This window comes from Salvelinus fontinalis, chromosome 14, assembly GCF_029448725.1.
Source record: "Salvelinus fontinalis isolate EN_2023a chromosome 14, ASM2944872v1, whole genome shotgun sequence".
Lineage (NCBI taxonomy): Eukaryota > Metazoa > Chordata > Actinopteri > Salmoniformes > Salmonidae > Salvelinus > Salvelinus fontinalis.
The window spans coordinates 17,488,557-17,515,488 of NC_074678.1; the positions used below are offsets into that span (position 1 = coordinate 17,488,557).

A 26,932-nucleotide genomic window follows, 5' to 3' on the forward strand; every position below is an offset into this window, starting at 1 on the left:
AACCAGCTATTTTAACTGAATCGCTGCTTTGCTTAGATATCTCTATCTAGGAGAGGACCTGTACTCCCACTCCCTCGCTAACCAGTCTCCCACCACAGGTGTGTGACTGTACTGTACCTCTGTCTGCACCATGGCAGGTCTCTGGGTCCTCAGTGTCTTGACAGTCTGGAAGAGGTCCACCACCCCCTCGTACCTCATCCTCTCCAGCACGATACTCAGGGTGATGAACACACCAGTCCGCCCAACACCAGCACTGTTGGGGAACAGGGCAGGGAGAGTTAGTACTATACACACACACACACACAGTACAAGCATGCACTCAAGCACACACACACACACACACACACACACACACACACACACACACACACACACACACACACACACACACACACACACACACACACACACACACACAAACGTGCAGTGTAAGAAGGGGCTGCTGCTGGAACTCGGAGTTCCATCTATCTTTTCTATGTGATAACTAGTAAGTGAGCCATGCCTATGTGTTGATGTCATCAGTTTTTCTTACCTGCAGTGCGCAGAGATTGGTCCATCCTGGCCAAACTGCTCCTTGGTTTTATGCACTTGACCAATGAAGTCAATGAAGCCCTCTCCAGTTTTTGGCACCCCTTGTTCTGGCCAATCAGTGAACTGGAACTGCCGAATGGTCCTAGACTGGCCATCCTGAGTGGTGGTGAGTGGTGGATGTGGGACATAAAGTGAGTAATTTCTCTAAGCCTTATTATAAAACATTACAAAGGCTAATACATGCTTATGACACTTTATAAAGCACTATACATGCAGAATTGGAGTAATGCTACGAGTATTTTTTCTACATTGTGTTCTACACACTCCACTATTTATGCTGCAATAGTTTATGTGTCGGGGAGCTAGGGTCAGTCTGTTATATCTGGAGTATTTCTCCTGTCTTATCCTCTGTCCTGTGTGAATTTAAGTATGCTCTCTCTAATTCTCTCTCTTTTTCTCTCTCTTTCTCTCGGAGGACCTGAGCCCAAGGACCATGCCTCAGGACTACCTAGCCTGATGACACCTTGCTGTCCCCAGTCCACCTGGTCGTGCTGCTGCTCCAGTTTCATCTGTTCTGCCTGCGGCTATGGAACCCTGACCTGTTCACCGGACGTGCTACCTTGTCCCAGACCTGCTGTTTTCAACTCTCTAGAGACAGCAGGTGCGGTAGAGATACTGTGAATGATCGGCTATGAAAAGCAAACTGACATTTACTCCTGAGGTGCTGACTTGTTGCACCCTCTACAACCACTGTGATTATTATTATTTGACCATGCTGGTCATTTATGAACATTTGAACATCTTGGCCATGTTCTGTTATATTCTCCACCCGGCACAGCCAGTAGAGGACTGGCCACCCCTCATAGCCTGGTTCCTCTCTAGGTTTCTTCCTAGGTTCCGGCCTTTCTAGGGAGTTTTTCCTAGCCACCGTGCTTCTACACCTGCATTGCTTGCTGTTTGGGGTTTTAGGCTGGGTTTCTGTACAGCACTTTGTGACATCAGCTGATGTAAGAAGGGCTTTCTAAATACATTTGATTTGATTTATGTATGTGCTGTAAAGACCAGATTGTATTTCTATATGCAACACAGCAGAGCACAGCCACAGCTCCATGTGTGGGTTGAAAAACACCACCTCTGTTATTTTCCTCACCTTTGCACAGCAGCACTATTCAATTCATTAGGAAAATAAACTTAGCATTCCAGTTAACCCCCTACATAGAGCAGTGAGATAAAAGTTAGTAGGGAGAAGAGGGAGGATGGATGGAGAGATGGACATACCCTGGCGTCTGTGACCTTGAACTCTCTGAGGATGTACTGGGGCATGTTGTACTCAGCCATGGGGTCCACTACAAAGTACTGGTACCTGGCAGAACGCTCAGCTGGCCAGTACTGATGACACTTTTCCTAAGAGACAGACAGACACAATGATATAGTCAAAATCTATCGCACCACAACACTATCCATGGCATGACTGATGTGTGTGTGTGACTGTGTGTGTGTGTGTGTGTGTGTGTGTGTGTGTGTGTGTGTGTGTGTGTGTGTGTGTGTGTGTGTGTGTGTGTGTGTGTGTGTGTGTGTGTGTGTGTGTGTGTGTGTGTGTGTGTGTGTGTGTGTGTGACTGCATGTGTGTGTACTTGCATGTGTGTACTTGCGTGTGTGTGTACCTGTGTGTGTACGTGTATACTGTATCAATGCCACTCACTCTTCCCATCTCTCTGAGTTTAGTAAGCATGACTACGATGGTAGAGTTGTGTTCCCACAGCATCCTCCAGAAGTCCTCTGTGGTCTCTGCTAGCGGCCCCTGGGTGGCCATGTAGGCCTTCTGCTGCCTGGGGACACAAGAACATGGAATATGTCAGGGTGAGGATAACACCATAACACTGGATATACAATTCAATACATCCCCATAAACTAGAGTTCATAGCGACACAGTAAACGTCATGTAACAGGGACACAGTTTATGACAGGGTGAGGATAACGTTATAACAACAAGGTATATAAGTTACATTTCCATACATCCCCATTAACTTACAGTATCCATGTTGAGCCCTGAGTGGTCCTACTGTCATCTGAGAGGCCCTTGTGCTGATAATGGAGGCTGGGCTTGGTGTATTTTCATTACGTTATGCTGCTGACAGATTAAGTGTCTACTCTATTCAAGCCAGTGAGAAAACCGCAGCGTTGCGGCTGGGGTCCCTTTCTACTAGATCAACATTAGAGGGCAGTGTGAAGCTGTGAGAGAGATGTGTGCCATTGTGATTCTGTTTATGTCATCCCTACAAACATGTGAGAGCCAGCCCAGTCCAGCCCAGTCCAGCCCAGCCCAGTCCAGCCCAGCCCAGTCCAGCCCATTCCAGCCCAAGACACACATATTCGTAGGTCCAGACGCACTAGCACATGCACGGCCAAGTACAGCTAGACACACGCAGACACACACACACACACACACACACACACACACACACACACACACACACACACACACACACACACACACACACACACACACACACACACACACACAAACGTGCAGTGTAAGAAGGGGCTGCTGCTGGAACTCGGAGTTCCATCTATCTTTTCTATGTGATAACTAGTAAGTGAGCCATGCCTTAGCACCTTGTTCAAAGAGTCTCTCACAGTTGATGGGTTTGACTCATGCTGCATGGAGATTCAGTTTCTTACAGCTGAATTATTATAGTTTGAGTGTTCTGCTTTGACAATGGCAATAAGCATGCCTGCAAATTAACAGGCAAATCTCAAGGTCAGCCATAGAGATCATTGCTCTAACGAGACACTTATCCAGACATATGCATGTTTAGAGTTAAATAAATAAAATTGTTGGTGTAAAATGGCTGTTGAGCAAGAGGCTTGCATCAAGACGGCAGTGGAATGACCACCTCAGGATATTAGAATACTGGGAAACACCTAACCAGTATGACATCATCATCATTGCATCATCATCATTATCCTCCCCTTCTTCATCTAAACCATCCTAATCCCCTCTGGCACTTTAAAGATGTGATGACTGCCTGCCGGGAGAGAGAACACTAACATCTCACTATGAGCCAGGAGAGAGAAAGTCAGCACCCCAAATGGCCCCCTATTTCCTATAAAGTGCACTACTTTTGACCAGGACCCTACGGGGCTTGGTCAAAACTAGTGCACTGTATGTGCCCTAGGGTGCCATTTGGGATGCAAACTAACACCTCTCTATGTCTTAATACACTTTTAATTACCGCTACAGGAATTAAAGAGGAATTACACCCCCCTTCCTTCCCTCCCTCAGGTGGGGCAGCCCCAGGGACTTCATTAGGCACACAGGAGGAGAAGGGTGTGTGTGTGTGTGTGTGTGTGTGTGTGTGTGTGTGTGTGTGTGTGTGTGTGTGTGTGTGTGTGTGTGTGTGTGTGTGTGTGTGTGTGTGTGTGTGTGTGTGTGTGTGTGTGTGTGTGTGTGTGTGTGTGTGTGTGTGTGTGTGTGTGTGTGTGTGTGTGTGTGTGTGTGTGTGTGTGTGTGGAGTATGAGGAGGAAATCGGAACAGAAAACCACATCAATGAATCCCTCCCACCAAAAAAAATACTTCAAAAAGCTCTTATTCATTCTGTCAGCCATTAGTGTGTTGTAGCATTGTGCATTTCAGCCAATTACAGTGTTTATACTTCCATAAAGGAGACGGCTCTATGGGACCTCTCTGATTAGGTACTAATTGGAAATGGGACAGTAACTGAACGGGAGTTCCCAAGCACCTCCCGAATGCAAGAACACACACACTCACACATCCTGCTGGCTGTTGTGTCTTATATACAGTGCATTCGGCAAGTATTCAACCCCCTTCCCCTTTTTCACATTTTGTTACGTTACAGCCTTATTCTACAATGGATTAAAAAAAAATTCCTCATCAATCTATACACAATAACGTTACCCCATAATGAAAATGTATTTGCTATTAGATTCGAAATTTGAGCTCAGGTGTATTCTGTTTCCATTGATCATCTTTGAGATGTTTCTAGAACTTGATTGGAGTCCACCTGTGGTAAATTCAATTGATTGGACATGATTTGGAACGGCACACCCACCTGTCTATATAAGGTCCCACAGTTGACAATGCATGTCAGAACAAAAAACAAGCCATGAGGTTGAAGGAATTGTCCGTAGAGCTCCGAGACAGGATTGTGTCGAGGCACAGATCTGGAGAAGAGTACCAAAAAATGTCTGCAGCATTGAAGGTCCCCAAGAACACAGTGGCCTCCATCATTCTTAAATGGAAGACGTTTGGAACCAACAAGACTCTTCCTAGAGCTGGCCGCCGGACAAACTGAGCAATCGGGGGAGAAGGGCCTTGGTCAGGGAGGTGACCAAGAACCCGATGGTCACTCTGACAGAGCTCCAGAGTTCCTCTGTGGAGAATGGAGAACCTTCAAGAAGGACTCTGCAGCACTCCACCAATCAGGCCTTTATGGTAGAGTGGCCAGACGGAAGCCACTACTCAGTAAAAGGCACATGACAGCCCGCTTGGAGTTTGCCTAAAGGCACCTAAAGGACTCTCAGACCATGAGAAACAAGATTCTCTGGTCTGATTAAACCAAGATTGAACTCTTTGGTCTGAATGCCAAGCAACACGTCTGGAGGATATCTGGCACCATCCCTACAGTGAAGCATGGTGATGGCAGCATCATTCTGCAGGGATGTTTTTCAGCGGCAGGGACTGGGAGACTAGTCAGGATCGAGGGATAGATGAACGGAGCAAAGTACAGAGAGATCCTTGGTGAAAACCTGCTCCAGAGTGCATAGGACCTCAAACTGCGGCAAAGGCTCATCTTCCAACAGGACAACGACCCTAAGCACACAGCCAAGACAATGCAGGAGTGGCTTCGGAAACAAGTCTCTGAATGTCCTTGAGTGGCTCAGCCAGAGCCCGGACTGGAACCCAACCTAAACATCTCTGGAGAGACCTGAAAATAGCTGTGCACCTGCAGAGAAGAATGGGAGAAACTCCCAGAATACAGGTGTGCCAAGCTTGTAGCATCATACCCAAGAAGAGTTAAGGCTGTAATCACTGCCAAAGGTGCTTTAACAAAGTACTGAGTAAAGGGTTTGAATACTTATGTAAATGTGATATTTCAGTTTTTGCTTTGTCATTATGTGTTATTGTATGTAGATTGATGTGGGGGGAAAACGATTTAATCAATTTTAGAATAAGGCTGTAACGTAACAAAATGTGGAGAAAGTCAAGGGGTCTGAATACTTTCCGAATGCACTGTAACTCTGAAAACAATAGGTGCTCCTTTTCAATATTCTTTCTCCAAATATGAACAAATGTCTTTAAATTCATAGAAAACATCATTTTTTAGAACCGTACATCTTTCATTGAGTGTTGCTGGGCAGATTCCCAAGGATGGACAGTTCTTGAGTAAAGGATTGTGGGTATCAGCAGACATAAACAGAGCTATCACAATAGGTAATCACTTTATTCCTCTCCGAGGAGGGGTTTGTCACCTGTCACAATCAGACTATTTATTTACCACAGGAGAAGTGTGAGAAGGAATGGACAGTACTGCCAACACAACCAATTTGTCCTGACAACTGACAAGACTAATGTAAAAGAGGCAGGAAAATACTGGCCTCCATTTCACACCATAATTCACTGCTGTCAGTCGCTGCAGGAAAGGTCCACCTCCTCACTCATTAGAGGAGCTGTGTTTGTAGGATGGATTCTCTCTTCTCTATTTCTATGTCCTCTTCTCCATTCTCACCATCACCCCATCTCACTTATTCTAGTCTTCAGAATATGTAATGTCTTGTTTTCTCACAGTCTGAGTCTGAAAATCCTCTTCTCTCCTCCCCTCTTCTCTCCTCCCCTACCTCCTCCCCTCTACCTCCTCCCATCTCCTCTCTTCCCCTCAACCTCGACCCCTCCCCTCCTCCTCTGCTCTCCCCTACTCTTTTCCTCCCCGCGCTCCTTTCCTTTCTTCTCTCCCTATCCTCTTCTCCCCTCCACTCCCCCTCCCCTCCTCTCCTCTCATCGCTCCTTCTCTCCTCATCCCCCTCTATCTTACCTGTATCCGTCGATGAAGCTGGCATTGATGTAGTCGGAGCCCTCCACTCCTCTGATAGGCTGCAGACTCACGCGAGTGGACTCAAAAGGCATGATGTTCACCAGCCGGTTCTTGAACTTGTTACAGGGCAGGTTGGCACTGATGAATCTTGAGGTATGTGCTTTGGAGTTGGCCAGTTTCTGGAGAAGGAAGGGAAGAGGAATGGACAGATTAAAGATACAATCTTGGATCAGATTAAAGAACTGTGTGCTATTGTAGAGAAACACCAACCCATAACCATAGAAATATAAATACTAAAATTGACTGCACCCATGAAAGTGCGAGTCTTTTTCCCATTCTAGTAATTCTATTTCTATGCCTCTAACCTGAAGATGACTGTTGCCACAGCTTTTCCTGACGCCCACCTTCCTTCCCTTCTATCTAGCCCCTGTCTCTTCAAAGTGCTAAAGCTGGGGATCCCAGCCAGCCTAGCATTGCTGTGTGTGAGCAGGAATGTCGGAGGGCACGGGGTTAGGGGCTAACACTCTTATTGATGCATGAAAATGATGAGCTTTGAGCTGAGCCCCTTTGTTCTACAGCTTCAAATAACAACCTGCTGACGCCGACAACACCTCTCTCTCTCCATAAAAACTAGTGTCGACAGCACAGCCACAGCCACAGCCACGAACGGAGACGTCAGAGAGTCAAAAAACACTCCCACACAACATTGGGGACGGCTGTGAAGATAGATACACAAGCTGACTGTATCCATGCCACTGCGACGAAATAACAAACTAAAACCAAACAAGACTTTGAAAACTGAAAAACCATCTTCTCCCAAATGAGAGGGGGAGGGTGAGTTTCTTTTTACTGGCACTGCTGGTGGTGTCCTAATATTATACTCTGTCAGTAGCAAGAAAGCAAAGTGTCAGTTTCAGAACTACCAGTGGAGTGAAGCATCAACACCTAATTATACTTGCTACGGACTTACAATCATCCTGCTTGCTGAACAAGTTTGACCCACATCATTTGGGTTGTGGTGGCGTGTCTCCGAGGAGGAGGCTGGTTTTCCTATGGCGGGAGGCTGTGAGTGGCGGCGTCCCAAATTGCATTGTAATCCCTACACAGTGTAATACTTTTGACCAGGCCCTATGGGTCCTGGTCAAAAGTAGTGCACTATATAGGGAACATGGTGCCATTTGGGACGCAGATAGTGAGTTTGTGATGGGGTCCAATAGAGTCGCTGGAGCCCAGTGGTGTAGGCCCAATCCCAGGATGCATCAGCTCTCCAACCCATTGAGGCTTTATCTACAGACTGTCAGACGATCAGCCTGTCTCAACACTCCTCCCTCACTAGATCACTCTCTTTCTCTCTGTCTCACTCTCCCTCCCACGGCCCCCTCTAGTTCAGTCTCTCATCTCCAGTCCAGAAGATAAGCCTCTGAAACATTGAAAAAGAACGCCCCTCCTAGGAGATTCTATTCATTTCAGAGTTACAGTGTGAGGATGAAAATGCTCCCAAACACACTGAGTCATTAACTTCCTGCTCCCACTGCATCGTACAGACTGAGACACCACCAACAACAACAACAACAACTGTTCTACTGCTTCTAACTAAATGCTCCAATTAGTAACTGTACCAGTCAAGTCACTTAACCTCAAGTCTAAGTTGAATCCCAGCTCCCTAGCAAGTCCAAGCCTGAGCGAGTCTAAGTTGAATCCCAGCTCCCTAGCAAGTCCAAGCCTGAGCGAGTCTAAGTTGAATCCCAGCTCCCTAGCAAGTCCAAGCCTGAGCGAGTCTAAGTTGAATCCCAGCTCCCTAGCAAGTCCAAGCCTGAGCGAGTCTAAGTTGAATCTCAGCTCCCTAGCAAGTCCAAGCCTGAGCGAGTCTAAGTTGAATCCCAGCTCCCTAGCAAGTCCAAGCCTGAGCGAGTCTAAGTTGAATCCCAGCTCCCTAGCAAGTCCAAGCCTGAGCGAGTCTAAGTTGAATCCCAGTTCCCTAGCAAGTCCAAGCCTGAGCGAGTCTAAGTTGAATCCCAGCTCCCTAGCAAGTCCAAGCCTGAGCGAGTCCAAGTGGAATCACAAGTCCCTTGTTAGTACTAAAAGTTGCGAACAGTCCAACACTTTTCTAGCTAGGTTTATAACATAGAACTGAACTGTACTGTTATGTTCAGGAGGACAGCTACTACCTACCTTAAACTCTAGCTCCATGGCAGTGACCGTGTCTCCGGGTGTGACCTGGGTGAGTTTCTGGATGTGTGCGTACAGGTTGCGTGCAGGGACCTCTGTGTTACCGCAGGTGGCTGCCTCTAGCAGGGCCTCGTGGATAAAGACATACTGGTCCTCCGTCTGCACCATGTAGTTCCGCTGAGCTCTCATACACGTCACATGACCGTAGATATCCACTGACTTCTCATGCTTCATACGCTCCAGCATGGCCTCAATCACGATGAAGCAACCGGTCCGACCTACACCAGCACTGTGGGGAGAGACAGGTAACTGTAACTGTAGAGCCTTGCACAGAAACGACTGTAACTACACTGAAAAACTCACAAATCTGGCATTGGAAGAGATTACATGCGCACATTCAATGTTTCTGAGGAAGGTTGATGTTTATTGGGATGAATCTTGTCCTGGAGGCAGGGCCAAAATTAGGTTAGGGTTAGGTTTAAAATCAGATTTGATGACTTTGTGGCTGTGCCAGCTACCCAGCAGTGCTGCCTCCAGTACATCAAAATATGTACAGTTGTTGTATGTGCTTGTTTTCTATTGTGCAGGGCTCATTTGTAAAATAAACTTTAGTCTCAATATGACTTCCCTGTTGAAATAAAGGTAAATCAAATAAATATAAATGTCAACCTATGTTTCTGAGCAGGTACTGGAGATTAAATAATATGTTAAGCAAAAAAAAACTAAAAAACACCCCAAACACTGAAATCTATTCTCCCATATGGTTTGTTTCAATAGTTAGGTCATCATCAGGTCAAACATATCTCTGAAGCAGGTCTGAGATGGGGTTTACCTGCAGTGGACCACCATGGGTCCTGCATCTGTGGGGTTACAGGCCTTGACCCTGCGGAGGAATGCCAGGGTGGGGGTGGGGTACTCAGGCACTCCATGGTCCGGCCAGGCCATGAACTGGAACTGACGAACCTCTCTCTTCTCGCTGGAGCCATTCTGGTAGAGCAGGGGGAAAGAAAACTATCAAAACACCACAGACACACACTGGTGGCTATATTCTGGGTAGTCTCTCTGACAGACATTCATATTTACAACATGTTAGCTAGCATGAGATTTGATAATGGCTCAAGAACACATTCCGGAATCATTGCCCTCCAGCTGGTCAAGAGCTGGTCATTTTAGGGATACAGTACATGCTATTCCTTACCTTATAGAGGGCGAAGGTGCGTACGCTGTAGGTAGCCAGCTCCACAGTGTCCAACATGGTCACCTGGATCATCCCATAGGTCTCTGTACCCCGACTGGGCCAGTACTGGTCACACTTCACCTATTACACACAAACACACAGACACAGCACAATGAAGATATTGGACTTAGTGTAGGAGCACTGGAATGAGGGAAGCAGAATGAGACAGGGACTGAGGCTGAAGAGGCTTGTGTTAGGGTAATGGGACAGTCAGGAACTAAGGGCTGTGAGAGGGAGGACATGGGACAAGGATTTAGACTGAGTGAAGGATGACAGCTTGCTTCCGCTCCACTGTGCTATCCTTCATGTCCTGGGGGGAGAGAGGAGAGACAGACAGCTGAAGTTTAGGGGCCCAGCTCTATGGGACTACAGGCCCAGAGACCCTAGCTGGCATGGGCCAGGCAGATGGGGGGCTTCCGCTACACAGTCCTGTCCAGGGGGGGCTGTGGTAACATTGGAACTGGCCTAAGCCTTGGAGAACCCTGGAGCTCAGAGCGTGACTTGTGCCTCTCTTCTTTTATTTATTTATTTTATTTAACCTTTATTTAACTCCTCCAGACCTCCACCCCAAAGGGCCATTAGTTAGCACATTCTGATTGGACAGCAGGCTGGTGCTCCAGGGACATTAGTCAGGGCATTCTGACTGGACAGCAGCCTGGTGCTTCAGGGCCATTGATCGGGGCATTGTGAGAGGGCATTGTGATTGGACATTCTGGTGGACAGCAGGATTACCACCTGGACACATCATTTCACTGGACTTCCCAAACACAACCAAGAGCCAAGAGCTAAGTGACCTATCTGACTGAGCACAGGGCAGCCACAAACCAAAATCTGCTGTGAAAAGTAGGCGTCTGGTGCATTTCCTACTAACACAGACCATGTAGACAGATAATACAATTCCTGTTTGGTGATGTTTTATCTGTTTAGCCTACAGGTTCATTCCACCACTTTAACCCAGACTAGCTAAGAGGCAGTTGGAAATGACTGCTGTCCCTGACATTACTACAGGCTCCTGTGCTCTGGTCGCTTAATGAAACAGAACAGAATGGAGCGGAGTGGACAGGTGGTCACTCTGGAGGGGGGGGGGGGGGGGGGGGGGGTGTCACTGCGTCCTCCATGTCAGCTGCTACGGACAGTCACATGACTTCCTGTAACTGTCCATAGATTTTTCAGGTCCCTTCTAGTCAGAATGATAGCTGAGGTGGATAGAGGTTAGACGACAAAGAGGTGGTGCTGAGATGTTGCCAGAAGTGACAACATGCTGTGCTGGTGATAAATAACAGGGGCAAAGGTTCGAAGGTGAAAGGTCATTTAATGATGAGTTGACCCCTCATGGGTCTAAAGAGACTGGTGATATTAAGTTTGGCAGGAACATGATGAACTTTGTCTGTGCTTATAAAGGTGTGCCACTATGGGATGCCCTTTAGTTCCACAGTTAGGTGTGTGTGTGTGTGTGTGTGTGTGTGTGTGTGTGTGTGTGTGTGTGTGTGTGTGTGTGTGTGTGTGTGTGTGTGTGTGTGTGTGTGTGTGTGTGTGTGTGTGTGTGTGTGTGTGTGTGTGTGTGTGTGTGTGTGTGTGTGTGTGTGTGTGTGTGTGTGTGGCACCCTTTACACCTACACACTTCCCTCTCTCTAAGCTGTCATCTTGCAGTCACCATGTGATTTATTTACTGAGTCTATTCAAACTCCTCGATTAGGGTTTTACACCTTACTGTCGACCCTCACACCTCCTGTCCATTAGAGACCAAGGTGAGACTACTGGAACTGTTACACTCTGTGAGTGCAGGGTGAATCAACGGTCGGGTTGTGTGTGTGTGTCCTGAGACAATGTTGTGTGTATGGTGTGTGTTCAGCACAGAATGTGTGCATGCACATGGTTGTGAGTGTGCTGACATTGTAGTGTGTGTCCATATTCACCCGTGACTTCTCCTCCAGTCTGGTCATCATGACGATAGTGTTGGTCCTCTGCTCCCACACCATCCTCCAGAAGTCACTCAGGGTTTCAGGAAGCGGGCCCTGTGTAGCGATGCAGGCGTTCTGCTTCCTGTAGCTGTCTATGTAGTTAGCGTTGATGTAGTCACTACCTGGCACTCCTGTAGCACAGTGAAGGAACACAGTGTTAGGAAACATTAGGGCAACATCCCAAATGGCACCCTATTCACTGTATAGTGCACTTCTTTTGACCAGGGCCCATAGGCATTGGCACTCCATTCCTTCTTCCTATATGGCACCATATACCCTATATAGTACATTACTTTAGACCAGGGCCCATATGGTGATGCACTATATAGGGGATAAGCTGCCATTTAGGATGCAGCCTAGCAGGCTGGCAGGGTATCAACACCACCTTCACAGCATGAGACAGGCCCACACAGGACAACACAGAGAGGAGAGAGACAGAGCCATTCACAACCATCAGGATGCATTATCATTTACATCACTAACTGACTCCAAACAGAGACAGACAGACAGTGAGTGATGGAGAGGCACTGTCACACCTGGGGATTGGGTACTGTTGTTGTTGTGACTTTGCAGTGGGTGGAGATTACTGTCTACAGACTTGACTTTGGATTCTCTTTATTAAGACAGCCTCACTTAGCAAAAACATTACAATCCCTCCCACCTCTTTGTGACCTCCCTCCACCCCTCCTTAAAAAGCAAAACATAACCTCAAAACACCCCAATAAAACACTTTACTGAGATATGCTCACTTAATAACACATTACCTCCCCACATCCAGCCTTAAAAAGCCAAATAAACCTCCAAAACACATCACAACAACAACCACAACAAATCAACCAAACATACCGTCGACAGAGGTGAGGATGACCCTGGAGTGGTCGTAGGCGATGACGTTTGCATATCGGTTCTTTGGCTTGTTCACCTCCAGGTTAGAGTGTTCCCATGTGAACTGCTGGCCTGGGTCTACAGACTGATGGAGGGAGAGTTGGAAGGAGAGAAGGAGAGGAAGGAAGGGAGAGAGAAAGAGAGCGTGAGGGAGGGAGGGAGGGAGGGAGGGAGGGAGGGAGGGAGGGAGGGAGGGAGGGAGGGAGGGAGGGAGGGAGGGAAGGAGAGATAGAGAGAGAGCGAGAGAGAGCGAGAGAGAGGGATTGTCATCTTCCTTGTAATATTTTTGGAGGCACCAGAACTCATTCCCCATCTTTTTCAATGTCCGTTTTGTAATAAAAGAAGCCCTCTATGATCTCACATAAATCTAGCTTCACCCCAGGCTGTTTGTACAGTCCTAAAATCACCTCTCGGCCATGGCTCTGCCACCTCTGGGCCACCTAATGGCCGAAGACAGCTGTGCTGATGAAATCAAGGAATCACAGTGGTGAACAGAGCCGAAACACAACCTCAGTGTCAGCATTCCTGAATATACCCAGCCTGAGGTCGTGACCTCCAACCCCCTAGACACGGAGAGGGCGGAACCTACAGAATGAAATAGAACAATGTAGCTGGACCCCACACCTACACACACAATGTTGCAGCTTCATATCCACCTCCAGCAGGTAAGTGGGGGGGAAGAGAGTGTTCTGTATGTAGGCTTCTGCTGGATGAGAGGAAATAGGAAATATCTACTATACAAGCTAGTAAATCAGATGTTAGCTTCCTTATCATCAAATAATGAAGAAGAAAATGGAGGAGGCTGTCCAGAAACTATTGGATGATATTTAAACAATGTTTCATGGTGGAAAAATGTAGTCATACAGTATATAGAAGTAGACTATACCACAGTATGTAACACAGTGAGGGAGAGAGCAGAACATATGGCATGCAGGGCATGGGCTAGCTACGCAATGCAGTCTGATGATTCATCTGAGCCCTGTATTTATCCCTGGCACTGGACAAAGGCTCTGCTCTGGTACAACTAAATAATGGCCAACTAGATTCTTATTCATTCTTGACATTTTAGTTCTGAGTACTGATCCCACATCATCTGAAAAACAAACACATACTCTCTCCCTGACCCCTTCACTGTCTAGCCTCTCTCTCTCTCCCTGACCCCTTCACTGTCTAGCCTCTCTCTCTCTCCCTGACCCCTTCACTGTCTAGCCTCTCTCTCTCTCTCTCTCCCTGACCCCTTCACCGTCTAGCCTCTCTCTCTCTCCCTGACCCCTTCACTGTCTAGCCTCTCTCTCTCGCTGACCCCTTCACTGTCTAGCCTCTCTCTCTCGCTGACCCCTTCACTGTCTAGCCTCTCTCTCTCTCTCTCCCTGACCCCTTCACTGTCTAGCCTCTCTCTCTCTCCCCCAACCCCTTCACTGTCTAGCCTCTCTCTCCCCAACCCCTTCACTGTCTAGCCTCTCTCTCTCCCTGACCCCTTCACTGTCTAGCCTCTCTCTCTCTCCCTGACCCCTTCACTGTCTAGCCTCTCTCTCTCTCCCTGACCCCTTCACTGTCTAGCCTCTCTCTCTCTCCCTGACCCCTTCACTGTCTAGCCTCTCTCTCTCCCTGACCCCTTCACTGTCTAGCCTCTCTCTCTCTCCCTGACCCCTTCACTGTCTAGTCTCTCTCTCCCCAACCCCTTCACTGTCTAGTCTCTCTCTCTCTCCCCAACCCCTTCACTGTCTAGCCTCTCTCTCTCTCCCTGACCCCTTCACTGTCTAGTCTCTCTCTCCCCAACCCCTTCACTGTCTAGTCTCTCTCTCTCCCCAACCCCTTCACTGTCTAGCCTCTCTCTCTCCCTGACCCCTTCACTGTCTAGCCTCTCTCTCTCTCTCCCTGACCCCTTCACTGTCTAGCCTCTCTCTCTCTCTCCCTAACCCCTTCACTGTCTAGTCTCTCTCTCTCTCCCCAACCCCTTCACTGTCTAGCCTCTCTCTCTCTCCCCGACCCCTTCACTGTCTAGCCTCTCTCTCTCTCACTGACCCCTTCACTGTCTAGCCTCTCTCTCTCTCCCTGACACCTTCACTGTCTAGCCTCTCTCTCTCTCTCTCTCTCTCTCTCTCTCTCTCTCTCCAACCCTTCACCGTCTAGCCTCTCTCTCTCTCTCCCCCAACCCCTTCACTGTCTAGTCTCTCTCTCCCCAACCCCTTCACTGTCTAGCCTCTCTCTCTCTCCCTGACCCCTTCACTGTCTAGCCTCTCTCTCTCTCCCTGACCCCTTCACTGTCTAGCCTCTCTCTCTCGCTGACCCCTTCACTGTCTAGCCTCTCTCTCTCTCCTTGACCCCTTCACTGTCTAGCCTCTCTCGCTCTCTCCCTGACCCCTTCACTGTCTAGCCTCTCTATCTCTCTCCCTGACCCCTTCACTGTCTAGCCTCTCTCTCTCTCCCCAACCCCTTCACTGTCTAGCCTCTCTCTCTCCCTGACCCCTTCACTGTCTAGCCTCTCTCTCTCTCGCTGACCCCTTCACTGTCTAGTCTCTCTCTCTCTCTCCCTGACCCCTTCAGTGTCTAGCCTCTCTCTCTCTCTCTCCCTGACCCCTCCACTGTCTAGCCTCTCTCTCTCTCCCCAACCCATTCACTGTCTAGCCTCTCTCTCTCTCCCTGACCCCTTCAATGTCTAGCCTCTCTCTCTCCCCGACCCCTTCACTGTCTAGCTTCTCTCTCTCTCCCTGACCCCTTCAATGTCTAACCTCTCTCTCTCCCCGACCCCTTCACTGTCTAGCCTCTCTCTCTCTCGCTCTCTCTCTCTCTCTTCCCAACCCCTTCACTGTCTCACCTCTCTCTGTCTCTGCTCTCTCTTTCTCTTTCTCTTCCCGACCCATTCACTGTATTGCCTCTCTCTCTCTACGCCCCCCCCTCTCTTTCCCTCTTTCTCTCTGCCTCTCTCTCTCACACCCTCTTTCTCTCTCACACACACAAACCGAAAAAAGGCTGTACATTCTGGTGGCTTCCTCCTGACTGACTGACTGACTGACTGACTGACTGGCTGACTGACTGGCTGACTGGTTGACTGACTAGCTGGGAAGGCATGTGGGCCCCAGTCTGCGTGCTGATAACAGTGACAATGGTGAGAGAGGTTGAGCGCACATCTTATTTAACAGCCTGTTAGGTAAAGCCTTCACTGCGTCACTCTGACAAATCACACACATTACTGCTAATGCACCCCGCTGACGTGAATATCAGTTACTGTGCATGTCACTGCAATCACACTCTATCGCCGACACTGCCGCATTTCCATTTCTCCCAGAAACAAAACAGGTACCCACAGAACAGTCAGACAGAAAGACAAAAGCCCAGAGGGTTGCCACCATGTGTACCTCTGTGAGGCAGAGATACCATGCTAACATTTGGCGCAGGCAGCTGAATTTACATAGGCAAGGAAAATTGACTTTGCATTCTGACACATTTGAAGAGCCCTCAGCCTTGTTTTTTGACTAGCTCTGTCTGTCTGTCTGTCTGTCTGTCTGTCTGTCTGTCTGTCTGTCTGTCTGTCTGTCTGTCTGTCTGTCTGTCTGTCTCTGTGTGTGTGTGTGTGTGTGTGTGTGTGTGTGTGTGTGTGTGTGTGTGTGTGTGTGTGTGTGTGTGTGTGTGTGTGTGTGTGTGATGCTTCTAGAACAGCTCCTGTATTTCAGCTGATATCAAATCCTGTCAATACACTTCATACAGTAACTGACTGTGGTGAAGTCCCAAATGTCTTTCTATTACTCTATACAGTGCAATATAGGCCCTGCTCAAAAGTAGTGCACTATATAAGAAATAGGGTGCCATTTGTGGCATACACTATGTATATAGTTTTTTTGTAAAGCTTAACATATTAAAATATTCTGAGTTACTGCTTCAGTTAGCAGTTGGTCAGGTCGAAAGGTGTACTATTCTGTGGACCCCAGGAAGAGTAGCTGATGCTTTTGCAACAGCTAATGGGGATCATAATAAAATACCAAATATATACAGCACCAGTCAAAAGTCTGAGCACTCATTCAAGGGTTTTTCTTTATTTGTACTATTTTCTACATTGTATAATAATAGTGAAGACATCAAAACTTTGAAATAACACATATGGAATCACGTAGTAACCAAAAAAGTGTTAAGCAAATCAAAATATATTGTATATTTTCGATTCTTCAAAGTAGCCACCCTTTGCCTTGATGACAGCTTTGCACACTCTTGGCATTCTCTCAATCAGCTTCATGAGGTAGTCACCTGGAATGCATTTCAATTAACAGGTGTGCCTTCTTAAAATTAAATTTGTGTAATTTCTTTCCTTCTTAATGCATTTGAGCCAATCAGCTGTGTTGTTTATTATTATCGTAAGAACAGCTAAAATACGTAAAGAGAAATGACAATCCATCATTACTTTTAGACACGAAGGTAAGTCAATCTGGAAAATTTCTGTCACGACTTCCGCCGAAGTCGGCTCCTCTCCTTGTTCAGGGCGGCATTCGGCGATCGACGTCACCGGCTTTCTAGCCATCACCGCTCCATTTTTCATATATCCATTTGTCTTGTTTTGTTTCCATACACACCTGGTTTTCATTTCCCCAATCAATCTACTTGTATTTAACCCTCTGTTTCCCATCATGTTTTGTGTGTAATTGTTTCATGTTATGTGGTGTTAGTTTACACGCTTTACTTTTATGTTCTGTTTTTTGAGCGCGTTTGATTTATGTAGAGCTCTTGTTTTTGGAACTATAATAAAAGTGCGTCTGTTCATTAATATCTGCTCTCCTGCACCTGACTTCGCCTCCAATGCACCATCCTGACAGAATTACACACCTTCAATGGAGTCAGCAGGAGCAGGTACCCCGGTTAGAGGAGTCGAGGAGCGCATCCAGGAACATTCGGCCATGTTACATCATCTTGGTGCCATGATGGATCGCGTTGTCCAGACCATGGACCGCTGGGAGAGACAGGAAGTCTCTCCAGTGCCTCGACCAGCACAACCGGGGTTATCTCCATCCGTTCCATCCGGAGATAATTCCAGTGGGATACGTCTCTCCCTTCCCAGGGAGTATGATGGAACGGCAGCACAGTGCCAGGGATTCTTGTTACAACTGGACCTCTACCTGGCCACTGTGCACCCAGCTCCCTCAGGAGGGGAGAGAGTGGCCGCCCTCGTCTCGTGCCTCACAGGAAGAGTGCTGGAATGGGAAAACGCCATGTGGAGAGGAGACACGGCGCCAGACCACATCGAGGAGTTCACCCGTCGCTTCAGGACCGTCTTTCGACCATCCTCCTGAGGGCAGAGCGGCGGGGGAGAGGCTCTTTCATTTGAGACAGGGGACGAGGAGCGCCCAGGACTTTGCCCTGGAATTCCGTACCTTGGCCGCCGGAGCAGGCTGGAACGCCAGGACCCTCTTCGACCATGATCGATGCAGCCTACGAGAGGACGTCCGACGTGAGCTGGCCTGCTGGGATGCCACCATTTCCTTTGACCAACTGGTGGATTTGTCCACCCGCGAATGTCCAGATGGGGCTCTGTCGGTTCCATGGTCCAGCACCCCTGCTCTGGTGCCCATGGAGTTAGGAGGGGCTGCTCAAAGGGAGACTGGAGGAGGAGCCATCACGTGCGCCATCTGTGGCCGCATAGGACACACTGCCGGTCGGTGCCGTGTTGGTTCCTCTGGGAGTCGAGGCAACAGACAAGGCACTCTGGCGTCACCTCAGGTGAGTTTGCACCACACTCATCCAGAGTCCTCTGTTGATCAACTGTTTGTGCCTGTTTGTTTCCCTGAGTTTTCCCCACATTCCCAGCAAAAGGCGCTCGTCGATTCAGCCGCAGCTGGGAATTTTATCGACAGAGCATTATCCATTAGGTTAGGGATCCCCATTTTTCCTATAATTAGACCCTTCCCGGTACACACTCTAGATAGTCGACCATTAGGGTCCAGGCTAATCAAGGAGACCACCATCTCCTTGGCCATGGTTATGCAGGGGAGTCATGAGGAGAGAATCAGTCTCTTTCTCATTGACTCTCCTGTGTTTCCTGTGGTACTAGGCCTTCCTTGGTTGACTCTGCATAACCCCACTATTTCCTGGCAACAGAGGGCTCTCACGGGGTGGTCGCGAGAGTGCTCAGGGAGGTGTGTAGGGGTTTCCGTTGGTGCTACCACGGTGGAAAGTCCAGACCAGGTCGCCACCGTGCACATCCCCCCAGAATATGCCGATTTGGCTCTCGCCTTCTGTAAAAAGAAGGCGACTCAATTACCACCTCATCGACGGGTGGATTGTGCGATAAATCTCCTGGCAGACGCTACGCTTCCCAGGAGTCACGTGTATCCCCTGTCGCAAGCGGAGACGGTGGCTATGGATACATATGTCTCTGAATCCCTGCGTCAGGGGTACATTCGGCCCTCTACTTCACCCGCCTCCTCGAGTTTCTTTTTTGTGAAAAAGAAGGATGGAGGTTTACGCCGTGCATTGACTATAGAAGTCTCAATCAAATCCCGGTAAGGTACAGTTACCCGCTACCTCTTATCGCCATGGCGATTGAGCCAATGCATGGGGCGCGCTTCTTCACAAAACTGGATCTCAGGAGTGCATATAACCTGGTGCGTATCCGGGAGGGAGACGAGTGGAAGACAGCATTCAGTACCACCACAGGGCATTATGAGTACCTTGTCATGCCGTACGGGTTGATGAATGCTCCATCAGTTTTCCAATCCTTTGTAGATTAGATTTTCAGGGACCTGCACGGGCAGGGTGTAGTGGTGTATATCGATGACATTCTGATTTACTCCGCTACACGCGCCAAGCATGTGTCCTTGGTGCGCAAGGTACTTGGACGACTGTTGGAGCATGACCTGTACGTTAAGGCTGAGAAATGCCTGTTCTTTCAGCAGGCCGTCTCCTTCCTAGGGTATCGTATTTCCACATCAGGGGTGGAGATGGAGAGTGACCGCATTGCAGCCGTGCGTAATTGGCCAACTCCCACCACGGTAAAGGAGGTGCAGCGATTTTTAGGGTTTGCCAATTACTACCGGATATTTATCCAGGGTTTTGGCCAGGTTGCTGCACCCATTACCTCACTGCTGAAGGGGGGTCCTGTAAGGTTGCGGTGGTCGGCTGAGGGGGACAAGGCTTTTGGGCAACTAGGAGCTCTGTTTACTTCGGCTCCAGTGCTGGCCCATCCGGATCCCTCTTTGGCATTCATAGTGGAGGTGGACTGAGGCTGGGATAGGATCCGTGCTCACACAGCACTCAGGCACGTCACCAAAACTCCGCCCCTGTGCTTTCTTCTCGAAGAAGCTCAGCCCAGCGGAGCGTAACTGTGATGTGGGGGACCGGGAGTTGTTGGCTGTGGTTAAAGCGTTGAAAAAGTGGAGACATTGGCTTGAGAGGGCTAAACACCCTTTTCTCATCTGGACTGACCACCTGCAACCTGGAGTACATCCGGGCAGCGAGGAGACTGAATCCTCGTCAGGCAAGGTGGGCCATGTTCTTTACCCGTTTTGTGTTTACCCTATCCTACAGACCAGGTTCCCAGAATAAGAAGGCAGACGCACTGTGCCGGCTTTCTGACACAGAGGAAGGTCCCATGGATCAAACTCCCATACTCCCGGCCTCCTGTCTGGTGGCGCCGGTCGTGTGTGATTTGGATGCGTACATTGAGCAGGTGTTGCGTACAGAGCCCGCTCCCCTCAAGTGTCCCGTTGGGCATATGTACGTTCCGTCTGCTGTCCGTGACCAGTTGATCTATTGGGCTCACATGTCTCCCTCCTCTGGTCATCCGGGGATCGGTCGGACGGAGCGCTGTCTGACTGGGAAGTACTGGTGGCCCATTTTGGCTAAGGATGTGAGGGTTTATGTCTCCTCCTACTCGGTGTGTGCCCAGTGTCAGGCTCCGAGACACCTGCCCAGAGGTAAGTTACATCCCTTACCCGTTCCACAACGACCTTGGTCACATCTGTCAGTGGATTTCCTAACGGATCTTCCTCCCTCACAGGGAAATACCATGATCCTGGTCGTTGTGGATCGTTTTTCTAAGTCCTGTTGTTTCCTCCCTCTGCCTGGTCTCCCTACGGCCCTACAGACTGCGGAGGCCCTGTTTACATACGTCTTCCGGCACTACGGGGTGCCTGAGGATCTAGTGTTGGATCGGGGTCCCCAGTTCACGTCGAGAGTTTGGAAGGCGTTTATGGAACGTCTGGGTGTCTCGATTAGCCTTACCTCAGGTTTTCACCCCGAGAGTAACGGGCAGGTAGAGAGAGTCAACCAGGATGTGGGCAGGTTTCTGCGGTCCTATTGCTAGGACCGGCCGGGGGAGTGGGCAGCGTTTGAGCCCTAGGCCCGAGATGGCACAGAACTCGCTTCGCCACTCCACCACTAACCTCTCCCCGTTTCAGTGCGTATTGGGGTACCAGCCGGTTCTGGCACCGTGGCATCAGGGTCAGACCGAGACTCCTGCGGTGGCCGACTGGTTTAGGTGCGCAGAGGAGACATGGGAGGCCGCCAGTGTCCATCTGCAGCGAGCCGCGCGTCGCCAGAAAGCCAGCGCGGACCGTCACCGCAGTGAGACCCCAGTGTTCGCACTGGGGGACTGGGTCTGGCTTTCGACCCGTAACCTGCCCCTCTGCCTGCCCTGCCGGAAGCTGGGTCCGCGGTTTGTGGTGCCATTTAAAGTTCTGAGGAGGGTGAACGAGGTATGTTATAGATTACAGCTTCCCTCTGATTATCATATTAACCCCTCGTTCCATGTTTCTCTCGTCAGGCCGGTGGTGGCTGGTCCGCTCCAGGAATCTGAGGTGCGGGAGGTCCCTCCGCCCCCTTTGGATATCGAGGGGGCCCCGGCGTACATAATTCATTCCATCCTGGATTCGAGGCGTCGGGTGGGGGGCCTTCAGTACCTCGTGGAGTGGGAGGGGTACGGGCCAGAGGAGAGGTGCTGGGTTCCGATTGCAGATGTTTTGGATCTTGAACTGCTGCCGGAGTTTCACCGTCGCCGGCCGGATCGCCCTGCGCCTAGTCCTCCGGGTCATCCTCGAGGCCGGTGTCGGCGCACCGCTGGAGCCGCGCGTCAAGGGGGGAGTACTGTCAGGACTTCCTCCGAAGTCAGCTCCTCTCCTTGTTCGGGCGGCCTATGGCGATCGACGCCACCGGCTTTCTGGCCATCACCGCTCCATTTTTCATATATCCATTTGTCTTGTTTTGTTTCCATACACACCTGGTTTTCATTTCCGCAATCAATCTACTTGTATTTAACCCTAATTGTTTCATGTTATCGCCTCCAATACGCCATTGACAATTTCATTAGAGTTACCAGCCTCAGAAATTGCTACCCAAATAAATGCTTCACAGAGTTCAAGTAACAGACACATTTCAACATCAACTGTTCAGAGGAGACTCAAGCCTTCATGAATCAGGCCTTCATGGTCAAATTGCTGCAAAGAAACCACTACTAAAGAACACCAATAATAAGAAGAGACTTGCTTGGGCCAAGAAACACGAGCAATGGACATTAGACCAGTGGAAATCTGTCCTTGGGTCTGATCGGTCAAAATTTTTGGTTCCAACCGCCGTGTCTTTGTAAGATGCAGAGTAGGGGGACGGATGATCTCCGCATGTGTGGTTCCCACACATGGAATGCGGCATCAGATGACCTGGCCTCCACAATCAACCACAATCAACCGTCCTCAACCCAATTGAGATGGTTTGGGATGAGTTGGACCGTAGAGTGAAGGAAAAGCAGCCAACAAGTGCTCAGCATATGTGGGAACTCCTTCAAGACTGTTGGAAAAGCATTCCAGGTGAAGTTGGTTGAGAGAATGCCAAGAGTGTGCAAAGCTGTCATCAAGGCAAAGGGAGTCTACTTTGAAGAATCTAAAATCTAAAATATATTTTTATTTGTTTAACATTTTTTGGGTTACTACATGATTCCATTTGTTATTTCATAGTTTTGATGTCTTCACTATTATTCTACAATATAGAAAATAGTAATACTTTTACAAAAAAACTTTAATGAGTAGGTGTGTCCAAACTTTTTTGGTCATAACATGATTCCATATGTGTTATTTCATAGTTTTGACGTCTTCACTATTATTTTACAATGTATAAAATAGTACAAATAAATAAAAACCCTTGAATGATTAAACTTTTGACTGGTGCTCTATATAAAAAAAATCATAATTAGCTATTTCAGCGCAAACATGCCCAAACACACCACCCACCCATGCACTGACAATATACACAGTACAAACACGCTTACACACACACAAAAACACACAGACACACAAACTCCCCACCCTGTCAGTGTGACTCAGCCCTCAGTCCATCTGTTCCAGGGTAGTTGGGTGTGTGTGTGTGTGTGTGTGTGTGTGTGTGTGTGTATGTGTGTGTGTGTGTATGCGTGCGTGCGTGCGTGCGTGCGTGTGTGTTTGTGGGTGTGCGTGTAATGGTAGTGGGATGAATGTGTGAATCAATGATGGCTGACAGTTTGTCTGGCAGAGTGTCTGAAATACATTGTTTGCTGTATTTCTCATACACACATCAGAGAGTGCATCCCAAATGGCACCATATTCCCTATTTAGTGCACTACTTTAGACCAGGGCCCAAGAGTAGTGCATTGAGTAGTGATAGGGTACCATTTGGAACGCAACCTGAGAAAGATGCATCTGCCTGCCATCTCCACAATAAGTCTCTGATTCCCTCCCTGGGAGACTGGATGTGATGTTGTTTATGTGTGTGTGTGTGTTGGGGGGGGGGGGGGGGGGGGGGGGGGTGGTGGATGAAGTCTTCCTCGTGCATACATCTATACATCTACATTATTAAAAAAAAAAATGCAAAGGCTGTCACGCCCTGACCTTAGAGATCCTTATTTATTCTCTATGTTTGGTTAGGTCAGGGTGTGACTCGGGTGGGAGAATCTATATTTTCTATTTCTTTGTGTTTTTGGCTGAGTATGGTTCCCAATCAGAGGCAGCTGTCTATCGTTGTCTCTGATTGGGGATCATATATAGGTTGTCATTTTCCGTTTGGGTTTTGTGGGGAGTTATTTCTTGTTTAGCTGTTTTGTTGTCTGACAGAACTGTGCGCTTTTGTTTTTTGTACTTTGTTATTTTGTTGCGGTGTTCAGTTTATAAAAAATCATAAACGCCTACCACGCTGCACCTTGGTCTCCTTCTTCCTCCGAAGACACACGTTACAATGGCGGCCACGATTTTGCAGCAGCGGTGCGCAGCTTCTAAACGCATCCAAGGGAAACACTGGTGTGTGTGCGCAGGTGTGTGTGGTGTGCTTGTTGTAATTTATGGGACCTGTCTAGAGAATCCACCGGGGGAAAACAGGCACATGGAACCCAGAAGAAATGTTAAAAAGACCCATCATTTGCTGTAACTGAGCGAAGCAGCAGCGACGCGGCGGTATTTAAAAGGTGCCTCCCATTCTTCTTCCGATGATATCCTAATCTAGTGAGGCACATTAGAAAGGGATCGTTTCTGGTGAAAAGCCTGATTAACACCTGTTGTCACTCCTCAGCGTACATTACCAGCCAAGTGCTCAGATAAATTGTTTGCAAAGTCCCAATCCTAAATTTGTCATATCTGGCTAATTCGGTGCTCCCGGAACATATGGTGTTGCTTCCTTCCTGTGTGTCAGCAGAAGGCATCCGTCCCCACTACTAGCTGAGGAAACGTATAACAGACAGGTGTTTTCACCTGTCTGAATACAGCACAGGCGGGGAGAATGAAAGATTCCCTAATGAGAATCTTGGCCTGGCTCTAGGCAGCACTCACCCCTCAGTAGCTGGCAGTGATCATGAATCACTAATCATAGGAAATTATGAGTAAAGTGTGTCTGTGTGTGTATGTGTTTCTGCATGCATGTGTGTGTGTTTGTGCGTGTGTGTGCGTGCATGCGTGTGTAGCACATACAAACAAGAGAGCATTTTAACTCAGAATTTCATTAGTTATTAACATATTTCCACCCAATTGCTCTATTCACCTTTAAAAGACAACAGTTGACAGCCTGTGCTTCTATTAAACATACCCTGACTACTAAAACTGTCAAACAGTATTTATAATCAATTAAAGACACTCACAGTACACCCTGAGGACTACTACACTTTGAGTGGTGATGACTGTATTAGGATTGTACTTATACTAATGTGTGTGTGTGTGTGTGTGTGTGTGTGTGTGTGTGTGTGTGTGTGTGTGTGTGTGTGTGTGTGTGTGTGTGTGTGTGTGTGTGTCTGTGTGTGTGTGTGTGTGATTTTTGTTGGCTTTACTATCCGTGTGGGGACCAGAAGTCCTCGCAAGGATAATAAAACAAGGAATATTTGGACAAGTGGGGACATTTGGGGCCCTGGTCAAAAGTAGTGCACTATTTAGTGAATAGGGTCACATTTGGGACACAGAGAGTCAGATCTAACAAGCTGGCTGAATCCCTGGCTAGGCTCCTCTCATTTTAATAGAGCCATTATGATGGTTTCATTTCAAGGCCTGCTGCCCTGACACTATGTGGAAATATCTCCATGTAGAGGTGGGGTGGCTGATTAAGTTGTATTGGTGTGTGTGTGTGTTTGTGTGTCAGAACAACGAGATAAACAAAATGCATTTAAGCTGTTCCATCTAGCTGCATCCTCTTTGATCTTCTCATAATAAACAGCACTGAGGTAGTCTGTAGTGTGTGTGTGCGCGTGTGTGTGTAGTGTGTGTGTGTATGTATCTAATAGTTAGTGTGAAGTTTGAACCCTGCTTCCACCCACTTCATCAGACAATTTCACCTTGTTCCTGTCTCAACGCTTTCGTCACTCTCTGAGTGGAGAATAAGCTAACATGACAGCTGTACTGTTTCACTCCCAACACATTACTCTACTGAATAACACACTGACTGGAAACAGGTAAACACAGAAAAGTTTATCTAGGGTCTAGGAAGTGTCCCAAATGGCACCCTATTCCCTTTATAGTGCACTACTTTTGTCCAGGGCCCATAGGGAATAGGGTGCCATTTGGGATGCAGCCCTAGCTGCTGTTTTATAATTAATATACACTCCCTCTTCGGTAAACAGTGCTCCCATCTGTCCTGCTTTATCTGGCTGGAAATTCACCACTTTAAATGCAAATCACCTTCCTTTGTAGGACAACAAGGCATAATCCCTCACTGGCTTTTACTGTAGGTAAATGCACTGGAATAATATTATTGGAAGGGAGGGGGGAAACAGAGAGAGGGATAGAATTCATGCATACTTAGCAGCATGGTTCTAAAGCAGCCCTGAACTTACACAGAGAGAAATGTACAAGTAGCAAAGTGCAGCTGGATGCAGAAACAAAATCCTTATGCAGAATTACCTGGACTCATAATAGTGCTTTTTAAAGTCAAGGTGGGGTGAGGAATGGTTGGCCTATTACAACCTATTAGAAACTCCCTGGACCATCAACCCCCAATGTTTACTCAATCATTCTTTACACTCGCAGTGTTCAGAAGCTGGTATGTTGAAGAGGTAGATGAGGGAACATTGGTATATCATATATAGGGCGGCAGGTAGCCTGGCGGGTAGGAGTGTTGGGCCAGTCACCGAAAGGTTGCTGGATCGAATCCCCAAGCTGACAATGTAAAAATCTTTCGTTCTGCCCCTGAGCAAGGCAGTTAACAAACTGTCCCCGTGCGCTGAAGACGTGGATATTGATTAAGGCAGCTCTGACTCAGAGGTGTTGGGTTAAATGCAAAATACACATTTCAGTTGAACGCATTCAGTTGTACTGACTAGGTATTCCCTTATATCTAAAGTCTGTTGAGAGAAACTATATACACTGTAGATCTAGAGACTATAGACACAATAGATCTAGAGACTATAGAGCAGTGCATCCCAAACTCTGACTGTGGGACCCCAAGGGGTACACAATTTGGTTTTTGCCCAAACACCACACAGCTGATTCAAATGATAAAAGATTGCTGATTACTTGATTTACTTGATTATTTGAATCAGCTGTGTAGTACTAGGGCAAAAACTAAAACGTGCACAGATGATCTTTCCATGATGTAGACTGACCAGCTGAATCCAGCTGAAGAGATATGATCCCTTATTGATGTAACTGGTTAAATCCACTTCAATCAGTGTAGA

General features: G+C 48.0%; 1 protein-coding gene across 1 annotated transcript in view; it reads right to left on the reverse strand.

Moving 5' to 3' along the window:
- Positions 1-26,932, reverse strand: part of LOC129811144 (receptor-type tyrosine-protein phosphatase F-like) — a 55,453-nt gene that overhangs the window by 1,946 nt on the left and 26,575 nt on the right. The window contains exons 6-15 of the mRNA XM_055862351.1: positions 12,799-12,922; positions 11,908-12,083; positions 9,953-10,072; positions 9,587-9,741; positions 8,758-9,043; positions 6,586-6,764; positions 2,234-2,360; positions 1,810-1,935; positions 533-687; positions 118-253 (exon numbers count right to left, since the gene is read on the reverse strand). Coding sequence (XP_055718326.1) covers positions 118-253; positions 533-687; positions 1,810-1,935; positions 2,234-2,360; positions 6,586-6,764; positions 8,758-9,043; positions 9,587-9,741; positions 9,953-10,072; positions 11,908-12,083; positions 12,799-12,922 — 1,584 coding nt within the window. The remainder of the gene's footprint in view (positions 1-117; positions 254-532; positions 688-1,809; positions 1,936-2,233; positions 2,361-6,585; positions 6,765-8,757; positions 9,044-9,586; positions 9,742-9,952; positions 10,073-11,907; positions 12,084-12,798; positions 12,923-26,932) is intronic.